A 21,802-nucleotide genomic window follows, 5' to 3' on the forward strand; every position below is an offset into this window, starting at 1 on the left:
TCTAAGTGAGAAATATTACTCCACCTATTAACACTTAGCCTCTTTCTATAGCTGTAATAAAAGGCTACTTTAATGTTTGAAAAATGTTATAATTATAAATGAGGAACTGACAGGAACTGACACGATTCTGACATTAAAGAGAGAGAGAAAAAAATGTGATTCATCTTTGAGATAAAAAACTAATTTCGTAAGCAATAAAACACACCCATGCTCAGTTCAATACACTCAGGGGTTTTGCCTCTATAACCTCATTTGGTCTGGTATGATCAGTAGCTTATGATGGCTAAGCAAACTTTAGGTAGATATTGTTGTGGAACTGATATTACTGAGTCAGCTCCCTGGCTTACAGGAATAGTTTGACATTTTGGGAAATATGCCTCATGGCTTATTTGCTGAGCGTTAGATGAGAAGATCAATAGTCATACATCCATGCTAAATGTAAGGCCAGCAGCCAGTTACCTTAGTTTAGCATGAAGGCTGGAAACAGGGTGAAACGGCTAGACTGGCTCTGTCTGAAGGTAACAAAATCTGCCTTCCAGCACCTCAAATGCTCACTAATTGTCACTATGGTGAGGTGCTAGCGGAGACTTGAGGAAGTCATTGTTTCTGGCCAAGAAATAGTCATGCAGACCCTTAAATTCCAGCTTAACCTCCTTAAAACTGGAACTTGTTGTTTTTCCACTTAGGTTTTTATACGGATTAAACAAAGATATAACATATTAATTACTGAGCTTACCAATAAGCAGATTTTCTTACCTTTACACAGAGCCATACAAATAAATGAATGGTAATCTTCTCATCTAACTTGCTCCAAGAAAGCAAATAAGTGTTTTTCCCCAAATGTCTATTCCTTTAATGACTCCTCTCTACTTGTGCTACTGCTGTTCTACTAACATATGTTCAGCATTAATCATCCTGAAATGTTTGAATTCCTCTTAATTGCAGCCACAGTGGCATGTCTACCCTGTCTCTTGAAAACAAAACAAAGCACAGAACAAGTTGTAGCTGCTTATTTTATGAATTTATTTCCAAATGTAAACTTCACTATGTCATGCATACAAGTTATGACAACATACATTATTCAACAATCTGTTATTTTTCATATTTGCATAGGACATGGTCACAATATATTGTCTAACATGTAAAAAATAATGCCATAAAAAGGTACAGCAGAGCAGCTAAGACCAGCACATTAGATGTGTGTAGAATCCGAGGAACTGTACAACTGTAATACTTGAATGTAGTGATTTTGGTTTGCTGAGAGAAAAAACAAAACAAAACAACACCTGAAGGTTAGAGTGAGGTCATTGGAGAATGTACTGGCCATAGCTGAGTCAAGAGTTATTTACAGATTGGATTATAATGGCGCTGAGAGGGGAAGCAGCACCATGGAGTCACTACAACAGGCAACTGATGGTGATGGGCAGAGGAGAAACGCACAGAGGTATCAAGAGAGCAACATTACACTGAGGACGTACATTGAGGACAAACAGGGACAGAAAACAGAACCAAAAGGCTGGTGAGAGGCTCTCTCTTTGCAATCAAAGGGAGGTAATTGACAGCACAGTTTGCTGAATAACCTGGAACAGACAAATCCTTTAAGGGCGACAATATCCAACGCTTGAGACTTTTGTTAGCGTGCATTTCTATAGTAAAGAGCAAACACCACACAGAGTCAGTTCAAGCAGCTGAGCAAGACCACACGGTCAGCGAAGGGTACTAACAGATATGGTCTGCTACCCTGCAATGCTGCATGTTCCTACTCTCTTTTGTTTCTTATCTTGTACTCATTCAGAATTTGTTTGCTCGTGATTAAATGGGTTTTGTTCATTCAAGTGTTATAAAAAAAAAAAGAAAAAATAACAACAAAAGTTGCTTACTGGAGATGTAGAAAAAGGTCCATATCAAGCACAACATCCATTGAACAACACTTACAGTATGTAAAATTGAACCCAGCAGTCCAAACTGGGTTGGGTTCAAAATTACTGCAACATTCATCTTTCCCTTCATAGCCTTTGGTAACAACTTGTAACTGGAGCCTCCGATGAGCTGCGAGAACTCAGAGCTCCTTCTCACTGCTCAAACCACCACTCTATCCTATCATGGCTGCCTCTAAAACATTTCACTTTCCCCACCTTTAAAAGGCCAATGTCAGAGGGAAGAAATGCTCTGTATGTCGTTAACTTTTATATATTGCATGTACGTTGTTCATTTGAATTGGTTTAGTCTATCTACACAAAGAGCCAGCGGAGAAGAAAGGAGAGATTATACCTGGGAAATGTTGACAATGAGAAACGTACCTTGTGCACTACTCACAACGTGTAAAAACCTCACAGTCAAGACAGACTTCTATTCATAACCTACAGAAATGCATTGGGTCGATGTAAGCAGCACATTTATAGCAAATGCAATTTTAAATCCTTTGGAATGGTTGGGCGTTTGTTATCATTAAGATTGTTTATGTCAAAAAATACCTGTAATAAGCCATTATACATTGCTTGTGTAATGTACAGCAAAAAAAGGAAAAAAAAAATTAAATAACAAGAACCAAATGAAAACAAAGCTACACAATCAAAATGTTTACATAAAGCAGAAAAGAAATATTTAACTTAGAACACTTGCATATTAAATATGCAGAGTTGCTTCATTAAATCCTGTACACAACATAAAAACATGTCACACTTTATAAAAACTGTACAAGTTTGTTAAATGTCTGATAGAAGCTAGGTTTATTTACCCTCAACATTTGTATGATCTTCATGAAGTTACCATTATAGATTTGGCACACAATTGCATCAATCATGCTTGTACGTTGAGATCAGTCATTATGAATATTTCAGTTGAGACGTCTGATCAGTGATATATTCATGTAATTCATATGAACTTTTTTTTTTTTTTTTTTTTTTTTTTTTTTTTTAAATAGGATTAATGTTAGTTCTTTACATACTAGCAGAAAAAATATTTACCGGTACAATGTTAGCATCTTGTAGAAACCTTGTATTTCCATTTTTGCCATTTTTCCATCTGTCTTTCTCCGACAGATGTCAAAATCTGTAATCTTACTGGGATTACAATTGTAAAGTTGGATTTAAAAAATGCTGAAATGGAGTTTCATAGTAATTTACAGCTGACATCATCCCACACATAGAAAATGTTTAACCCAAGACAAATATGTGGAGCTCTGTAAGGAAGGTATGTTTGAACGATTTTTGTACATACATAAAATAATTAAAAAATCTGTTTTTATTGTTTCCTGGAAAGATTACTTTTTGAATTTACAAGGATGTGCAGGACCCTGACAACATGTGATGATTTTTTATAAAATGTAGCCCAGTGTTTTCTTTTCTTTTCCTTCTTTCTTTCTCTTCCTTTTTCTTCATTCATTCATTCAAGTAGGGACAAATAAACCACCAATTATTTGTGCTACTCATCAAGCAAAACATAAGCTACATGATGGATGTTTTGAAAAGATATGAAGGTACAACAAAAGTCAAATATTTTAAGAGGTATGATTTTTGAAAAATATACAAGTTTAAACATTTCATATGAGTCGAAAAAATAATAATAAAAAGTATGACTACATTGCTAACTCACAATGCTGTGGTCTCTATTCTTATGGAAAACTTTCAAAAGAATCTAAGTAACAAAGAAAATTAGTCACTCCATCTGAAACTGACGTACATAGAGGTCTGGATGTTTCTTTTTCTTATCGTCGCCCCAAACACTCACCAAACTATCCTTTCATTTTCTAACTTGGAGGAATTTTGGATAACAGGCTAACTGGAATAACCTGCATCCTGACATCAACAGAGTATTAAGTGTTTCTGATTAAAGGGGTGAACCCCAAATGGGGCTAAATTATGTCATTTAAAATAAAACAAAATGATGCCTATAAACAGCCAGACAGACAGACAAAAATAGTCAACCTTAATGCTGCGATAAATTCAAGAGTTGCTTAAATGACCTGAAGACAATGGAAAATCTAGAAAAAAAACCCAAAACAATAAAATAAACCAAACAAAAAGACTATACACCTTTCTCCAGAGACGTTCATAATTATTTGACAACAAAAGCAAGTACAGTAAAAATGGACATGTACATGTACAACTGTGTTCAATGGCCTTTTGTGTTGAATTATTCAAGTAGATTTGGTACAGTGAGAGTAAAAGTTATGAGACACCTGTGGAGGCCTATATGTCACTGGTGCAGTCTGGATGGATGGATAGACTGGGATGTTTACATTGTCACAGTCGTTTCATTATCAGATGGTAGGAGCGTCGTGTTGCCTAATGTAAGTCCACTGACACTAAAAGCTTTTTTTTTTTTTTTTAAAGGGGCATTTCACTGAAAACAGCGCCAGAGTGCCCAGTGCTTACTAAGGCGTGTAGCGGGACTGTAGGATGTAATGAAGACATAATAGGCAGGAGCCGGGCCCATATGGAGGCGTTCCTGTGTTTCCAGTGTGGTCGGACACTGACCAGCAGTGAGCACTAAGCACCCAGGAACACCAGGGGAGGCTGGCAGAAAATTCTGTGCAGCAACTGATGTTACTACAAAATCCACAAACTGTCCCATATCTGCTGCTTTGCGGATGTCGACCCTGAGGTAAATGTGCAGATTATGGAGAAGTGATTCATGAAACCTGCTTGAGGGTGAGTTACTCTGAATTCTTCTTCTGTTTTTCTTTTTTTTTTTTCTTTTTTTTTTGCAAGAGAAAGTTACACTACAAGTCAACAAATTGACTATGACAAAAAAAAAAAAAAAAAAAAATTACGGATAGATCCCACAAAAAGCTGCTCAACAGCAATTTGAAGAATTTGTTTGTGAAATGGTAAATGTATCTCAGTGCTTCTCTCACTGAGAGCTGCTGATCAGTGGCATTCAAAGTGTCATCTTGCAGCCTGGAAACTGTTTTAACAGAGTTCATCTTACAGAGGGTTGTGGGTTTTTTTTTTTTTAAAAAAACGTGGTGTTTTGGGGGAAAATTACTGCATTGGATCTAAATAAGGGATGTTTTCTTTCTTGGAGGATGTGACAGAGCTGATTCTTCACAACTTTAAAGAGAGATGGCTGCTGTGGAGAACCGGGGGGGGGACAAGGCCTGCCATTCATGAACTTACACCTGCCAGACCGCCTCAAAAACCCTCTACGCTTTTCAGGGCGAAGTTGTTAACATGCATATAGTGTGGAGCACGGGATTGCAGGATGAGAGCGGGCCAGGTTGAAGCTAGCACATGCAACTGATGATGACAACAATCTGGATGGGTTTGACGGGACCAAACTACATGGATGAAACGATTTCCGACCACAGTGCTGAAGCATTAAAAGAAAATGTAGGCATAACACAGACTGGCGGAGCTGCAGCAGTTTTGATAGTGGTGCCTGTTTCCATGGAAGGTTTACTGTGCCTTTTGCCTGACTTATTGAGGCATGTCTGTCTAGAAACACAAGTCAGCTTTCTCACGGGACATCTGAGCTTCACAGGCAGGACGACGTGAGGCTGGTGAGCACTGCACTTTGCTGATATGTTCATTTTGGTTCAAATGTTTTTACAACAGTTTAAAAAGCCCCTTTGTTTTGTGAGAGAGAAGTTTGAAAGCAGCTGTTTGAGAGCTCGGGTTTATCGGTGTGAATTTGGAGCAATGTTTTCCTTGGCTTTGTGAAATTTGACTCTCCAGCAGTAGTAGAGGATTTCTCCCTGTGCTTAGGATGGAGTTAGGTGCATCCCACCCACACTGCTAGCGTTGTCTAGGTAGTACTGTTGTTCATACACTTCTCTTTCTACTCTTATCCTACAGGTTGGATCAACCCCGCTAATTACAGCTCACAGTTTCTACAGTTGGAGGGAGGAAGGGAGTGAGGAAACAAGGAGGAGATGGGGGGGTGTCTGTGACTGGGTGTCTCCTCCTCTGTGCTGCTCAGCTCATGATAAACCTCTCCTCTTTTATCAGGACCTACCCCCTCTCGCCTGTCTATTGCAGATAGATGCTTTGTTCGCTCTGTTCTCCACCATGTCGCAGCCCAGCCCTACTCTGCTCTCCTCTGCCTAACACTCTGGCCTACATTTGACCCCCCCTAAGTTAGGCAACATTCTGCAATTTGGCAGGCTCGGAGCTTCACCACAGGACTCACTCTCTGACAGGACAGGTAGAACCAGATGGGTGAGGGAAGACTCCCCGGGAATGGCATGTTACCACTCCTCCTGCGGGCTGTGAATAGCTTCTTGTGGGATGCAGCTGTTTCCTCCAGGGAGGCCACAAAAGGCAGAGCCAGGAGGAGGGAAACGTGCAGGCTGTCTGGCTCTCTACCTGCTACACTGCCAACCACCAGCCTCAGGCCTCAATGAAGGGCAGCTTACAAGACTGAATAGAAAGCTTTCATTCACTCTTGTCTTTGGTACTTTTTCCTATGTGCTTGAGAGCGGGATAAACATTGTTTCAACTAAAGTCCCTTTGTGTCCATTTTGTGTGAAATACTGGCTGATGATACATAGCTTTTTTAAAAAAAAAAAAAAAAAAAAAAGCATGAACAGCTGCTTTGAAACTTAACTGTCTCTTTTTAAGTTTCTTCAACTGAGTTTATTTATAAAAAACTGGTAACCCAATATAATCCCAATCCTCAAGCAGTGCAGATTTACACAGTATATACTGCACACCACTGTTCAATGAAATACATATTTAACCCAGTGTAACTGCAACTGAATATTAACGTTGCAACGGAGAAACACATGTATTTTTGTTTACCGAGGTGGGGGTTTGGGGATCGTTTTCTTAACACACAGCAATTACATTACATATGAACCCCGAAAACACACAGGAGAACAGAACATGAGTTTTGAGTGCGATTGACCGTATGACCGTCGGGCTAGTTTCCTCGAAAAAACGTGAAAACCAACAAAAACAAAGAGTGCAAATTGTGTTGAGTGTAAGGCTGATATATATGTACTGTATGTTTCTCTTGTTCACTTCTTGTATTCATTCTTTCAAGCTAACAAGGCCATCCCTGAGCAGGGCGTAAAATTCAACCCTTGTTGAATTTCAGAGTAAAGTGATGAGTATATTGTGCAGTCAATGTAAGTACTGTTAAGTACTGTGGTATTACAGAAATAGCAACTGTCTTCAATCCTGAGGTGTGTGTGTGTACCCCTTCTCCTCACCCGTTCAAAAAAAAAAAAAAAAAAACAAAACAAAGAAAAAAAAAAAAAAAAAAACCCAAAACATTTTGATAAGACTTGTCAGGGTGTCTGTTTTTTTCTTCTTCTTAACCTTGTTTAGCTGACTGTGAACATACATTGGACAACTAGCAATGATCAGAAGCTAAAAAAATACAGACATATGGTACAGAATGTCAATATTGCCATCTGGGAAAGGCATTACCTTCTTTTAGGATCACACAAGTAATTGCACTACAATAAGCAGTTATGTACAGTATGGTACACCACAGCAAGCGCAGGAATAGCAAAGGGGGGAGGGGGGAAGGGAGGGTTGCTGACAACTGTGCAACACAAGTGTTATGACAAAAAAAAAAAAAAAAAAAAAAAAAAAAAAAAAAAACAGGCCTCGCAGGTTGGAGGCGGAAAGTGCGACTGGGTTTCAGTTTAAGGCGAGTTGGCAGGGCTGAGGGCGGGGCTGAGGGTGGGGCTGGAGGCATCCGAGCGGCTGTAGTCGCTGAGGGAGCTGGGACGTGTGGTGCTACCGCTGCTGCCGCCGTGGGGCCTCTTCAGCATGCCTGGTTGGAAATCTGAGTGGCGCCGTGCGTGCTTCATCAGGTGGTCGCTGCGCATGAAGCGCTTGTCGCAAAGCGGGCAGCCGAACTTCTTTTCCCCCGTGTGGGTGCGGTAGTGGCGGGCCAGCTCATCAGAGCGAGCAAACTTCTTACTGCAGTCAGGCCAGGTACATGGGAAAGGCCGTTCTCCTGTAGCACACAGAGGAAAACAAAGACATGTCAGTGTCTAATCACACAAGAAGTTAGCAGCATGGCTTTCAAGACCATATCAGTGTTTTTGCTAAATGGGCAATGTTTTAACTCCTTGAGAATTTACCATTTACTTTACATTACTGCTGACCATTTTCATATGCTTTTGCACTATTTTCCCCATGTGCATCCTCATCAGTATATTTTGCATGTTTTATTCCATTTACAAGTGTACGTTACATGTCTGCTGACGATTTGAAAGCACATCACGGTTCTATGGTGTTGATTTCCATTGATTTCAGTCAAATATGAAAATCAACCTTTCAAAAAGATGTGAAACCTTAAGTAAGGAGGCTACTGTGAGGATCCAAATAGCTTAGTTAACATCGTGTGCTTTTTTTTCTTGACAAAGTTATGTGATTGTTGTCTGGTAATACACTGCATCTCTGTCTGAGCTTTTAAATGTCATTACCAGTGATAGTCACATAGGCTTGACAAAAATAGAAGTGGAAATGATGTAATATGTGTATAGGAATGACCTGTTACCTATCACATATCAGCTCATACAGTCATTTTAAAACTTTACTGGAATGACTGGAAGACATGGGCTACCTGAAGGGTTGGAGGAATACACTGAAAGCAGAATTAAAACCCATTTTCCTTTTCAAACTACTTTTGAGAGAATGGTGGGCAGGAATGTAGACTATGCATAATTTGTAGTAAGTGGTGACACTATTTACATCAGATATCACACAAGACCTTTTTCGGGCCTACTGATTCCGTTGATGAGTGTAACATGAAACAAATGAAACTCACAAGTGTGTTCATATTTCTGCTCTGTAATTACAAAACTGGTGCACTCCATGGCTCACCACAGTGAGACCAGTGACTCATTATAGGATGTTTACAGATTAACAAGTCATGAACACTGCCATGCACAGCTAAAAGACATTTTTCAGTGAAGACTAGGCTCGCTGAACAAGACAAGTGTGTAGACTCTTGTGTCATCAAGGAATAATGAACACGAGGTAATTAGGAGGTCTGATAGGTTAGTGAGGGGAATATCAAGAACCACTCAAGAAATATTTGAAATATCTGGAAAAATGAGACCAAAAAAAGGCCAAGGGACTTGGGGTAAATCACCTAAAAATTGGCGCTGTGCTGGAGGAGCAGACACAGTTTAATTATCTAAGCTCCAGATGCTAATCACACTCACAATGGTTACCCAGCCCATTTTCCAACATGCAACTATCTGTGACTCGGCACATGGGAAATTACACCCTTCCCCCCTCCTTCAGGCAATAAAAGTGGGCTTTGACACAAATCTACTCAAAGCCAGATGGTACTATACATCTTGTGGTTTCCTTCCATTTAGATGTGGAAACAGTGTGTACAGAGCCTAAATGCAGCGTTTTGCATCCCCTGGCCAATACGTCTAATACTGTACTCCTTTTAGTTCCATTTCAGTGAGTTTCTGCCTGACAATAGCTACATGCAGCTTTCTAATTTTACCAGCCTGGTGACCTTGCAGTACTACAGCAAAGGGCAGGCAGGGCATATTCTTTTAATGTTACGGTTCTTCCCAGAGAATATGAATAATCAATCATCATGTGCAAATTTGTGGCCGGGATTTGAGGTATGAAAAGGAAGAGACGTTGAGATGCGTGAATGTTTGTAGGTGGGCATGACAAATGAGTACATAATAACAGGCCTGCCAAATTTCTTTCTTAGTTCTGTGGTTTCCCCCAGGGCCAGAATGGAAACAGTACTGTTCAGCATCAAACACTTATATGCTACCTGATGCCAGTGAGTCTCAAAAACAAGAACTCAGTGCACTACGAGTCTCGGTCCCTCCCCCCCTATACTGCATGGTTACAAAACATGCAGACAGACAGAGCAAGTCTAGACAGCCCAGTCTGTGTTCCTGCCTCTGACGCCTCACCTCAACTCCAGACAAACTCAGTCAGCCCTGCCCACTACAGTTCCTGCGGGCTCATACAGGACTCTGTGTATGTATGTAAACTCTAACTGACATATGTACATTTGCATATACACATGTTACACAGCCTTGTCTCCGTTTTTTTGCCAAGTATGTATAATGTTACCACTCTCCTGCTTGAGTTTACACACGCCCATCTCCCCTGCATAAAGTGTAAAGGTACAATTTATAAAGATGAGGAGGCTGTGGTTGTTTGAGCCAGTTTACATATCCTGGATTACACCCTCTTTAGAGCACAGCTCCTGGAAAAAAAAGGAGGCAGTGTAACTTTTAAGGCCCTAATCTCATTGAAGAGACTCATGATAGTCTGATTTCATACCTTATTAGCAAGAGAAACAGCCTGTGCTGCCACTGCAAAACGAGTTATTGGCTGAAAAGTAGAGCTAAACTCTGCAGGCTGCTTAAGGCTCAATAACCAGTGTAACGGATCCAACATCATTAATATTTAACCAGACACCAGAGAGCTAGGCTGAGATATCCAGTCTAACTGCCCTGATACAGTAATACAGTCATAGTGGAAGCATCAGGTATCTAACAGCAACTCACCAAAACCAATTATTTAGAGCTCCATGAGTTCTAAGAAAATGCAGAATTAACGGGTACGATGCCCATTTTCACCTCACATTAAACTGGATCTGGCATTTAGGTCACAATATGAATATGTATTTAAAAAAATCCTGCAGCTTTAATGTCAGCCTTGATTCACTCGCATGAAGAAGAAAGAAAACATGCGATGCCCCAATTAATTGTTGTGCTTGTTTCATAACATGAGGATTGAGAATTCCATGAGGGTGGTAAAAAATGATTTTTGCTAACAATAGGGAGGTTTAGGGAACAAACGCTTGGATCCTGAGCGGAAATGATGATAGGGGCTATTACCCTCAGTGGTGGGAGGATGTCACTCTCCAAGATATTTCAATAGACTGCAGCTATTACTCAGCATTTCTGCTCAAAGAAGAATGCAGCAAGCTACTCTTCTTATCCTGCTGCTCCTTTTCCCCATCTAGCTCCAGTGTTGTCACAGCAGGGCACTGGGGCGACCGTGACACCAGGCCCCACTGATTGGTTATCCCATCTCTGGCAGCGTGCCATATCCAGGGTGTGGTTTGTCTTTCTCAGAATGTGTCAGTTGCAGAGGGCGAGGAGGGGGGCAGTAATGAGGGAAGCTTTTTCCCTAACGAACACAGTGACCCACTTACCCGTGAAGTGAGTTACATCGTGCACGCAAACTGTACCTCTACTAAGCACTAGTGTCCCCCCTCCAAGGCGATGCGATTATGTCACAGGTACTCTTGTTATATAACTGTTCTCTCTGAGGCCACTGGGTCAGTAAATAAACAGCTCATCTCTGCTCCTCTCCCTCCATCCTCCTCTCATTCATATCTACAGTAAGATTTTTGGCTCCTCAGTTTCTGCAGAAACAGTTAAGAGTAATGGAATCCGAGTTCGTCTCCCCGGTGTAAGGGATGCTGTCTGCAAAGGCGAGATCAAATCGCTTTTTGACGTGATCAGCAGCGCAAGAACTCAACTCGCTCACCTGCTCCGACAACGGCTACCAGCATTTCAAACAAGAGTAGATAACATTCCTGGTGTGTCCTCAGGCATGGGCCAAACTCACACAGAGTACAGCTGAAACCTCCATGCCAGTCTGTCATAAGAGAGCCAGAGCAAATAGCTCTGCAGGGTAAGAATGGAAAAAAAAAATTACGGTTCCTGTGGATACATCAGAGATCACCTTGAAGTTAAGTTTGCTCTGCCTGTGTAGTGAGAACCAGAACAGGAAATATCTTTTACGGAGCTCAGAACAAAAACAAGGTGCACACTAAACCTGCTGAGACTTTTACAGGCAAACAGCTAAAGAAGGGAAAGTACAGTTGGAGCTACCTCGCTTTAGCGCTGGCTTAGTGGTACAGCCAGCTTGGCAACAAGAAATGTGAGGGACACCACTAACTCCAGCGGCAGGGCTCAGTACTATCCTGTAATTTGGTTGCATGTTTACAACAGACTATGACCTGTAACCAACCAGGAGCCAGCTACTCTGCCAGCAGACAACCATCTACAGGATTTTGGATAATACTAAAATGACTGCTGAGGCCTTCATCAGCATAACCACTGGAGCAGACAGGGTTAATCCAACCGTACCCGGCCTCTCCCTTTACACGCACCATCACATGCCAAAATGATATAAACACAAACATGTGTGCGCAAAACAATAAATATACATTAAGGCTTGTGCAGCTCCTTTTTTCATTGTTCAAACGGCAGAATCGCAGACTTTGCCTGTGCAAAAAATAACAACAAAGGCTGACAGAAGTTCTGTGGTCTGTATAAAAGGAAAAAAAAAAAAAAAAAAAAGAACACATGCTTGATTTGAAACACATAAGAGATCAGAACAACTGTTTACGTGGCTGTTTGTCTATGAGAAATTAACTCAGTGGGAGAGGAGTCAAATTACCAAGAAAATCTCTCAGTCAAAACATGTTTGCTCAGACGCTCCATTCAAGAGTTTGTTTCACACAAGAATCCGTCGTCTCTGCAGGAGCAACAAAAGGACCCTTGGGTGGGTCAGGTGCTCATGATGAGGACTGGCAAGCTTGTCGGGAGAAAACTCCGAAAAACTGGGAACATTTGATCTATTATCATCTTTTGTCTTTATTGAGAGGGACCTTGTTCGCCATTGAATAGCATGCCTCCCCTCGTGGGCCTATAGCTGTCAGGTTGTGAACAATAGCAGCAGCTTCGCTCCCAGCAGGAGAGGCACTCCTGTAATGCATTTCAATCAGAAAGGCTGTGCGTACTAACCGTAACTCACTCCCCTTGGTCTGGCTATTGACATTCACCCAGAGACATGCAGCGGGGTCGAGTGTGACCGTCTGATTCCTGCACACACTTTCATACATTACTTCATCCCTTTAACTCTTTAAGGGAAAGGCATGGATAGCACACCGGCATTGCCCAGCTCATCACATTTGCCTCAATTAGTTAAAGTGGGCACTCTCTTTTGGCCTTGAGTGCATGCTAAAACAACTTGCAGCCTTGATGTGTTGCATCCAGTCTCCTTATCTTTTAAAACCTGGTTAACTAAGTACGTGCAAACAGCTGCAGCCATCAATGGGTGTTTACAGTTTGTCCACAGAGGCAGGTGGGAGCAGGGATATCCCATCAACCGTGACTCTCACTCACGCAGTACAATGCCAGCTCATTCCACTGATGGAGTCTGACACTATAGCTCATATAAGACAGACAGCCTTACTATCCCAGTGCCAAACAAAGAACCATAGCCCTGCTAGATCCTGAGAGGCCTCAGAACACAGTGATAAGAGGAGATACAGACTGGAGATAGTGCAAGTTGTCCAATGTCATACCTGATACTCAGGGGGTGAAATATTTTCATGTCTCAGTGGGAAATGATTATGCCCTTCTTCCCCTCCACAAAAATACTCCTCATCTTGTACCGAGGGCCACACCCCGGTGTGTCGTGGTCTGCCACAGACTGATTTATCACACAGAGAAAAGGGACACACCTTACATACCGTAGGGAACATAAACACCCCAGCTAGAGACAAAACACTCCCTCTGACATTAGCTCCACGGCAGTTTCAGCCATTCCTTTCCTCTTCAAGCTGTGCTGAACACAACAGAGCGGATATGGAGCCGAACTCTCAGATGGGACCCTGCAAGTGCCGGGCTGCCAGGGGTGCTCTCTGCTGCAGAGTCACAGCCCTTCAAACGTTAATCAGATTAGCTGCAGATGCAGCTGAATAAATGACCTACATCAATGGAGGGCATTGACAGTGAATATCCTGGTATCTAACCCCACCCCCACCCTGCCGCACTGTATATTCTCCGTCTTTGTACTGCAGATCCCTCCCTCGCATGCAAGATGTGGTTGGCGGTTTTTGAACAGTGTAGATGAAAAAGTGCACAGTGTTCCACAGGTCTGTATCCCACTCTTCCTGCTCCTGGTAATCAACACCACGCCACAAGCCATGGCCGGGGTTCGGCCTCGCAACACAACACGCTTCAGCACCTATTTTGCTTCGCAGGCGGGAGAAGGATGGGAGGGGCTGGTGAGGGGATAGACAGAGCAGCTTTTATAGAAGTACTCCAGAGCTAACTAAAGAATACATGAGCCCTGTGGGCCATTGAAAGCAGCACAGCCGGGGAACTGCCTGACAGGGCCCTTTCAACATTATGAGTGTCCATCATGCATGCTTGGCTGCTTAATCACAGAAAAATCAGGTTTGTATTCCAACATTAGTCAAGAACTAGCTTACAGTCAGCTTTACATGTACACATAAAGAGTAGCATATGGACGCCATGTGCACTAGCACGCGCCTTGTAGATGTCTTTCATGGAGCAACAACACTGTACTAGAGGATTAGAGGCAAGATGGTGGCTCCAGTTTGGTTTTATTTACATCCTGGGGATCAAGTAGATTTAACTAATACCTTGTTTCCATTGGACACATACTGTACAGCTAAACGTGGCCTTCACAGGCAACCAGATTTTATTCTAGAGGGGTGCTTCAAGGGAAATCTCTCATCTTATTGCAAGAGAAAACACTAAAATGTATGCATCAGTAAATGTATAATGAGACTAAGAGTCAACAGCCATGCCTCTGTGAGGCTGTATTTTAGGCTCAGTGGTGCTTTGAGCTAAAATGATATCAGCCAACAATCTCACAATGACAAAGCTAACATGTTGATGTCTAGTAGGTAATGTTAACCATCTTAGTTTAGCGTGTTTGCATGCTAACATTTGCTAATACCCTGATGGTGCTATGTGAAAAGCAATGGGTCTCCGAAGTTATTAAAATTCATCCAGAGGGGAACATAAGCTATATTTCTACATCAAATTTGATGGCAATCCATCAAATTGTTGTCCAGACATTTAGCTCAAAACTGCAATTGTCAAACCTCATGGTGGCGCTAGACAAAAGGTCAGGGGATCACTTAAGTCAGTAGGATTCATCCTCCGGGGACCATAAATGGCTGTACAAAAGTTCATAGCAATCTATAGCAAAGGTTGTTGAGATATTTTAGTCTGGACCAAAGTGGTGGTCACAATGACATTGCCACACCTTGAGCCACGCCGCTGCCATCGCTAAAAAAAGAACAACTTGTAACGTCACCAGAATGAAGACAAATGGAAACTGTTGAGCATCTCCTGACTGAGAAGTCATTTGTTTATTACACGTCAGGAGAAATATTGCTCAACTGGGAGAGATGGTGGAAATCCTGCCGTGTGGCAGGTAGACAGACTGACCTCTTGTGCCCCAGTAGAGTTGCTACCCATCGCACTGCCAAGGCCAGGCTCAAGCAATAGCAGGAAAACCCCATCTCCACCCTGCTACCTCATCACTGCCACCAGCCACACAGGAACACTATGCACTCTGTGTAGCAGTGCAGGCCAAATATAAAACCACTGGCAGAGATGCAGTATATATAATAAGAGAGTCCTGCTTCTTTTTTTCCATGTGGAATTCGGGATAATTTCACACTAAAAACAGTGTCATTAACCAAAATTATTTGACCAAAAATAGAAAGCATGCATGAATAACTGGGTCTAAATGGCAGTGGTACTGTGCTGCCAGGTGGTGCCACTTAATTTTTAGGACAGACAGTAAAGGGCTTTACAGCCATCTCACAGCATTAGAGGTACCCCCAGCAGAACACAAAAGAGGTCCAGACAAAATGTCAAACCAACTGTAAAATATGTCATTAGGCTCTTTGTCTTTTGGAAATATTGACCCTGTTCCTCCCGGTGATTCAAATAGTTTTCAAATAGGTCTTGTATACTGGCAAGATGGCCTTTTGTGAGGCCCAGCTGTGGGGGGCACAGAAGGCCCGGGCTGTTCTCTCTGAAGAAGACATGACTTGTAATGAGCTTGTCAGGGGCCATCTCTCCTTTGGAGATGGCAGTCCACATGACATGACCAGAGCACAGTAATGAGGCTTCACAGAGAACACCATGTACTCTATGACCACAAGACACCTCATGGGAAAACGGGTCTTCATAGTTAGAATCGGTTAAGTTTCTTAAGACAAAGAGTTAAAAAAAGAGTCACTGAAAAGAAACCAACTGGTTTTGAGAGAAGTCTAAGAGAGAATCAGATGCAGTTTCACCCTCATGGCCTTCATTTGTTCGTAAACTTGAGTTTATCTGTGTATCAGCGTTACATGATTGCGTTTCCCATACTGCAAGATAAGTGTATGTGTTAGAGAGAAGCCCCACCTCCCGCACCAGGAGATCAGACAAAAGCTGTCTGGTAACCTTAGACCCCTAAAACTGCTGTGGATTCCTCGGCATCAAACTCAATGCAGTATAATGAGTGATTTAAATTCATCGTGTACTCCCATGTCTGCTACATCCTGGTGTCCCTCTTACACAGTTGGAGGAGACAGACTGGTTGAGAAGAAATTTCAAACAAAACCATTTTATGTTAACTGAGGGATCTTTTAACCAGGAACTTTTTAATACTTTAAAAGAGATAAAGTTCCCAGTTACTTAATCCACAGGGCTCGCTCTGCAAAGTTATTCTGCCATGGTTAATGAAAACCACAGTGAGGTTTGTACATTACCCTGAGTACACTGTTAGCCTCAAACACACTTCTGATGAGCTTTTCAAATGTAATTTTTAAATCTTTTTTTAATTTTAATCTTTGCACACTGAAAATAAACTTTTATTCAACTCCATTGTACTGGAGTGGCAACAAATGTCTCATCAGAGGACTTCTCAAAACCTACGCAAATAAAACTGAAACCACCTTCATAGCTAAGGTAATATGTCATTTAGGGGAACTGAGCCTGAACAATGTTTCAGTGGTTAGCAACAGACAATAAAAGACATTGCAAAATACAATATACTGATACTGTTTCTGAAAACATCCCTCTTTTAGAAAAAAAAAATCAATTTCCATACTTTCAGTCTATATAACTAATAAGTCATAATACTTCAAAGTTGCTTAACATTAGCTAATGTGTAATAGTTGATGTCAACAAACATCATTAAATAAACTAAAAATCATTTTTGCATGGCTTAAAACAAAAATTCCCTACAAAGACATTACTATTAGGTGAAGTTTGGACTAGTAATGGGATTGATTTCTTTATGTAGTGTGTAGACATTGCATAAAAAAATACAATGTAGTTCAGGTTTCAGCTCCTCTTACACGCCGACAAATCACATACACAAGGATTGCAAAAGCAGGGATGATGAGGCTTTGGGCGTTACAGAAGTCAAGTGAGGACGCCTGTTCCCTGGCTCTTTGTTCAGTGTCTATAACAGTGTTTCCCCCCTCAATTAGATAGCGGTGTTTGGCTGGGACTGACTGGGCTGGAATCCATTCTCTCTTGACTCTGCTAGTAGGGGCTGCAGGGAAGCACACTGCTAGAGTTTGGCTCTGTGAAAGCACTGCAAGGTTGACTGAGGCAGCCCAGCTGAACTCAGATGACCCATATTCTGGGACTATCCAATCAAATAAGCGGAAACAAGTCATTATTATCAGAATTTATGGGACACAAACCAATCGTGAAGCAAGGCGTGGGAGCGTATCCAAACAGAAAAGCAGGCTAAAGGACGCTTAATAGGCAAAGAGACAAGGGCAGGGCTAATATGGAGCAATAAAACTACACTAAAAACACATGGTCAGGGCTGAAGGGAAGCACACTGACTGCTGGGGGCTAGCTGCTGCAAGTTTGACTGAGACAAGGCAGCTGAACTGAGATGACTCACGTTCTGCGACTAGCCAATCAAATAAGCACAAATCGTCCTTATTATCAGAAATTATAGGACACAAACCAATAGCAAAGCAAGGCACAACAGTGTATCCCAAAAGAAAGGAAGGAAAAGGGATAAGCTTAATAGGCAAAGAGACAAGGAAAGGGCTGATAGACAATAATAAAAGTGCACTAAAAACACACAGTGCAGAGGATACAGGCATTGTATTCCTTTAGGAAGTCATTTAACTAATGATACTGGAGCATTATGAACCCCTTTGTTTTCAATACACATAAATCACATTAATGTTTCAGTCTCTCAGCATGCTTTTTCTTGACAAACACTGATTACACGCCACTGAAGTCAGCCCCAAGCTGCAGCTGATGAGTAAAAACAAGAAATCGTGACTAAAACACAACAAATCCAATACAGAATCATCTACAAGGAAATATAATATATAACAGGCTTATGGTGTCATGTAGTGTGCATTTATAGTCTTCCAGTTATTTTTAAGGTCATATGGCATCCATATGCTATTACTCTGAAGAGTAATAAATCTCAACAGAAGCTTAACAGACAACAAAACAAGAATGTATCCTTGTAGATGTTCAACTGAGGCTTGTATTGCGCAAAAAAAGAGGGGGTTTAACATCAAGATGGTGTCCCTGATATCTTGAATTTTGTGTTGAGTCAGGTGTTTTTCTTGCACACACTTCTGCAGAATTTAATTTTTGTAAGACTCAAATATGGGTCAAGTTCACACAACTTATGTGATGCAGATGAGTCTGTTTGTGGTCTGACAGGCAGATATATGTGTGAGAAGGGTTGAGGGAGGAGGGGGGAGTGTGAGCTGCAGTCTACAGAGCAGAGGGAAGGAAAGGCTCCTCAGTCGAGGCTCAGCTAGCTGAGTCTGTTGCTGGCCAGATCAGCTGGCAGTCTGTCTAGCGGGGGTGTGGCACATCACAACAAAGGGCTTTGGGCAGACTGCACAGCTCTTATCAACCCCCCAATTTGAGTCGATCTGCATCTTTTCCCCCCTCTCAGTAGCTTATCCTGCGGAATGCAAAGCGCAAATATGGAGGTACGGGTCGTTCAGGAAGGTCATATGTAACATACTGCTGATCTGGAGCGCATTTCCCTGCATTGTGTCGGTACACTTACTGGATTTGATCTTGAAAACTTTTTTTTTTCCTTTCTTTTTTTGCATGCCCGTGTTAGTGCACACTTGACTTATTCTGTGATGTGCACATTACAGGTTGTTGGAAGATTTTTATTTTTTTATTTTTTTTTAATTTTTCCTCGTGTTGCCATGAAACAGACCCAACGTTTGCTTTAATTAATGCGCGCAGAAGAACGCTGGAAATCTGATCTGTGTAATTTTGTTCTGCATTTGCACTGCAGTTTACTGTCCAATGCAGGGGAGGGTTGCAAAGAGGAAAGCCGTGACAAAGCTCTGAGACTTGAGTGGGAGTGGCACTGTTTTCGACTCCCTCCCTCCCCAGAAATTAAAAGGACATTTCGCAAAGTTCATACAACTTAAAGGAGCAATGCAATTAAACTATGCACCAATTCTGTGTTTTTTTTTTTTTACTGTACTCCATGTGTTGATTATTCCCATACAGGGTAGTGGATCCGTTTATACACACTGATATTTATAGGCTACATATGACTCAATGAAATACAGCAATCACCCTCCTCTGCACAAATATCGCTTCATGAGAGAGAAACCACACTTCTTATCAGTATTTTCGGTTTCAATAATCCCATCCTCTCTCATATAGGCGAAGGGACTATAATAAATCATGTTCACAGCAACAAACATTTGCACCCAGTGAAACTGACCTGTATGTGTCCTTAGATGGGCTTTGAGGTGGGATGATTTGCCATAAACTTTTTCACAACCTGAATAGTGGCATTTGTGCTTTTTCTGAGGTGATTCTTGCTCAGTCCGACCTCTCGATCTTTTGCCTCTTTGTTTGAGCGAAGGATCGGAGATGGTGGTAGGTGTGGCAGAGTTTCCATCATCTATGAGGTTCGGCATGCTCTCATCCTTTATTTTTGCCTGCTCGGCAACATTGTTGGGAGTCTGCTGGTTAAAATCCGCCAGGATCCGCGCCACCACATAAAGAGAGGAGTTATCTTTCACCAAAGGCTCTTTCATTTCCTCTCCGTTCTTGGAGGAAGATGGGATTTCTGGTTTTATCTCCCTATTCCCTTTAGGAGCGTGAACAATTGCACGACTGGACATTGAAACAAGGCACTCTGCTGCAAAGTGATCCATTTTGTCTATCAAAGAGCCCCCTCTGATTCTTTATGACATTCAAAAATAAAAAATGATGGCGTGTGAAAAAACAAAGTACTTGTTCCGTGGTTCCCTTTGTGTGGTGGTGGTGGTGAGGAGGAGGCGGTCGTTCTCATCAGAGAGAACTGACTTTATGATCTTACCCGGCTTTCCAGTATCATCAACATCCTGTGAGAGAAACGCCTCGGACAAAAATGCAGACAAGCCCCCTCAGAGGGAAAAAAAACAACCCCAAAACAAAGTCTTTGTTTAGTGCAACGTCGCTGGTAACAGGAACTCTAGAAACTCGGATGTGTTAACTCCCATCGCGGCTTCAAACACTCTCCAGCATAGTGAGTGTGTCTCCTGAGCGCCTGTTCCTGCTGGCTGTTGTATCCATGCTGGGGGCGTGTCGACCGGCAGCGCTCAGCAACATCATCAGAGTAGCCGCTCATTCATTGGGTACTGCTTGTCCCCAAATGCACCGCACAACATGAGTTACTTGAAAGTTTCACCACAGGTTGCCTCCCATGCATTCAGATGATGTTTCTCACGGGCGACACGGTTATGTATTGCAAAGACCTTCAGGAAGATCACATGCAATAGAGTAAAAAATATTTTTAGGCTGGGTAGGATGGACTATTGTGCAGTTGTGCCTTTTTTACTGCAGCATCCGGCTCAAGCCTGCATGCATGTGCACTCAGCTTGTTTTGCATCCTAACACAGTGATTCATTTTCACACCAGGACCCCTATAGTGACATACATTAGACCACGGACCCCCATCTGATAAGATTTTTGCTTTTAGATGTTTTATTACAGAAGGTGTATAAAACCCATGATCAAAATAGTCATACATACATACATTGTGTTACTTATGGATGAAATTATAGTGAAAAAAAATTATTCTCCTTTTTGCTGAGGACCCCCTCGAACCCATTCAAAGACTCCTGGGGGTCTCTGGACCCCACTTTGAGAACCACTGGCCTAACATAATGTTAAAACTGTATTTGATAGTATTTTATAGATAGTATTTTCATAATTTAATCAATTATTCAGAAAAAAGGCTCCTTATAGTTTCTTAGAGCCCAAGCTGATGTCTTCACTCAGGTTTTTTTATCTGACCAACAGCCCAAAACCCAAATATATTCTATTTGCAATCAAATAAAACACAGAAACGCTGCAAATCCTCACATTAAGTGGAAAGCACCGAATATTTGGCATTCTTCGCTTGAAAAATGACAAACTAAATTATTAATCAGCTATCAGGAAGTTTCCATTTAAATTTCTGTGATCGACTATTTGATTAACAGACTCATTGTTTCAGCTCTACTGGTGGTAAAAATACAAGCAGGTTCGCAGGAAATCAGTATAGAACCATCAATTTACTGATGTCCTCTTTATACACTGAATGTGCATCATTTTTTTTCCAATTGATGAAGTGAGACCTTGTTGACTTCCCCCTGTTACATATCATCCAATCACAAATGAGGAAATGTTAAAAGAAAAACACAGAATTCACACAAGAACTCCTCTGAGATAAGGGAGTGGTTTTCTGTGCATCATCAGGAAACCGTCCCTGATATACTTTGAATATTATTGTGTCACCTTGAAGCGATCAGCACACTCTAGGGCCTCTGGCCAACGAGAGAGTGCACCAGCAGAGAGCTCACATGTTTCTAACTGCCAAATTATTGGCTTAGCGTGCTGAGATTCCACACAGGGAAAATTATTCTTCTTCACCGCCTCACAAAGGGTTTTAATTACATTCTAGTCAAAGAGAGGATAGTGGTGTAAACGTGACGTGGCAATAATTGTTACAGTTGTTCAAATTCCTTTCTGTTAATTAAACTTTTCACTGTATTGCAGTCTTACCAGAGTGCATTG

At 41.7% G+C, this 21,802-nt stretch overlaps 1 protein-coding gene and 1 long non-coding RNA gene across 2 annotated transcripts; one reads left to right on the forward strand and one right to left on the reverse strand.

Moving 5' to 3' along the window:
* The first annotated feature begins 1,005 nt into the window (after positions 1 to 1,005).
* On the forward strand, positions 1,006 to 6,499 carry LOC122985868. Its single transcript, XR_006404201.1, has 2 exons — positions 1,006 to 5,503; positions 5,799 to 6,499. It is a non-coding gene; the product is annotated as an uncharacterized LOC122985868 (long non-coding RNA).
* klf13 (Kruppel-like factor 13) lies at positions 3,347 to 20,426 on the reverse strand. Its single transcript, XM_044356850.1, has 2 exons — positions 19,479 to 20,426; positions 3,347 to 7,914 (listed from the first exon to the last, which is right to left on the reverse strand). Exons 1-2 carry the CDS (start codon positions 19,915 to 19,917, stop codon positions 7,598 to 7,600), a joined length of 756 nt encoding a protein of 251 aa, XP_044212785.1. The 5' UTR covers positions 19,918 to 20,426; the 3' UTR covers positions 3,347 to 7,597.
* Between the last annotated feature and the right edge of the window lie 1,376 nt (positions 20,427 to 21,802).

This window comes from Thunnus albacares, chromosome 7 (assembly GCF_914725855.1).
Source record: "Thunnus albacares chromosome 7, fThuAlb1.1, whole genome shotgun sequence".
Taxonomy (NCBI): domain Eukaryota; kingdom Metazoa; phylum Chordata; class Actinopteri; order Scombriformes; family Scombridae; genus Thunnus; species Thunnus albacares.

Excerpts from the sequence above, each read along its gene's own strand:
- klf13 (XM_044356850.1), bottom strand. The coding sequence starts at position 19,917 with ATGGATCACTTTGCAGCAGAGTGCCTTGTTTCAATGTCCAGTCGTGCA. Across the intron at positions 7,915-19,478 it reads CCATCTAAGGACACATACAG|GAGAACGGCCTTTCCCATGT; the intron begins GTCAGTTTCACT and ends TGTGTGCTACAG.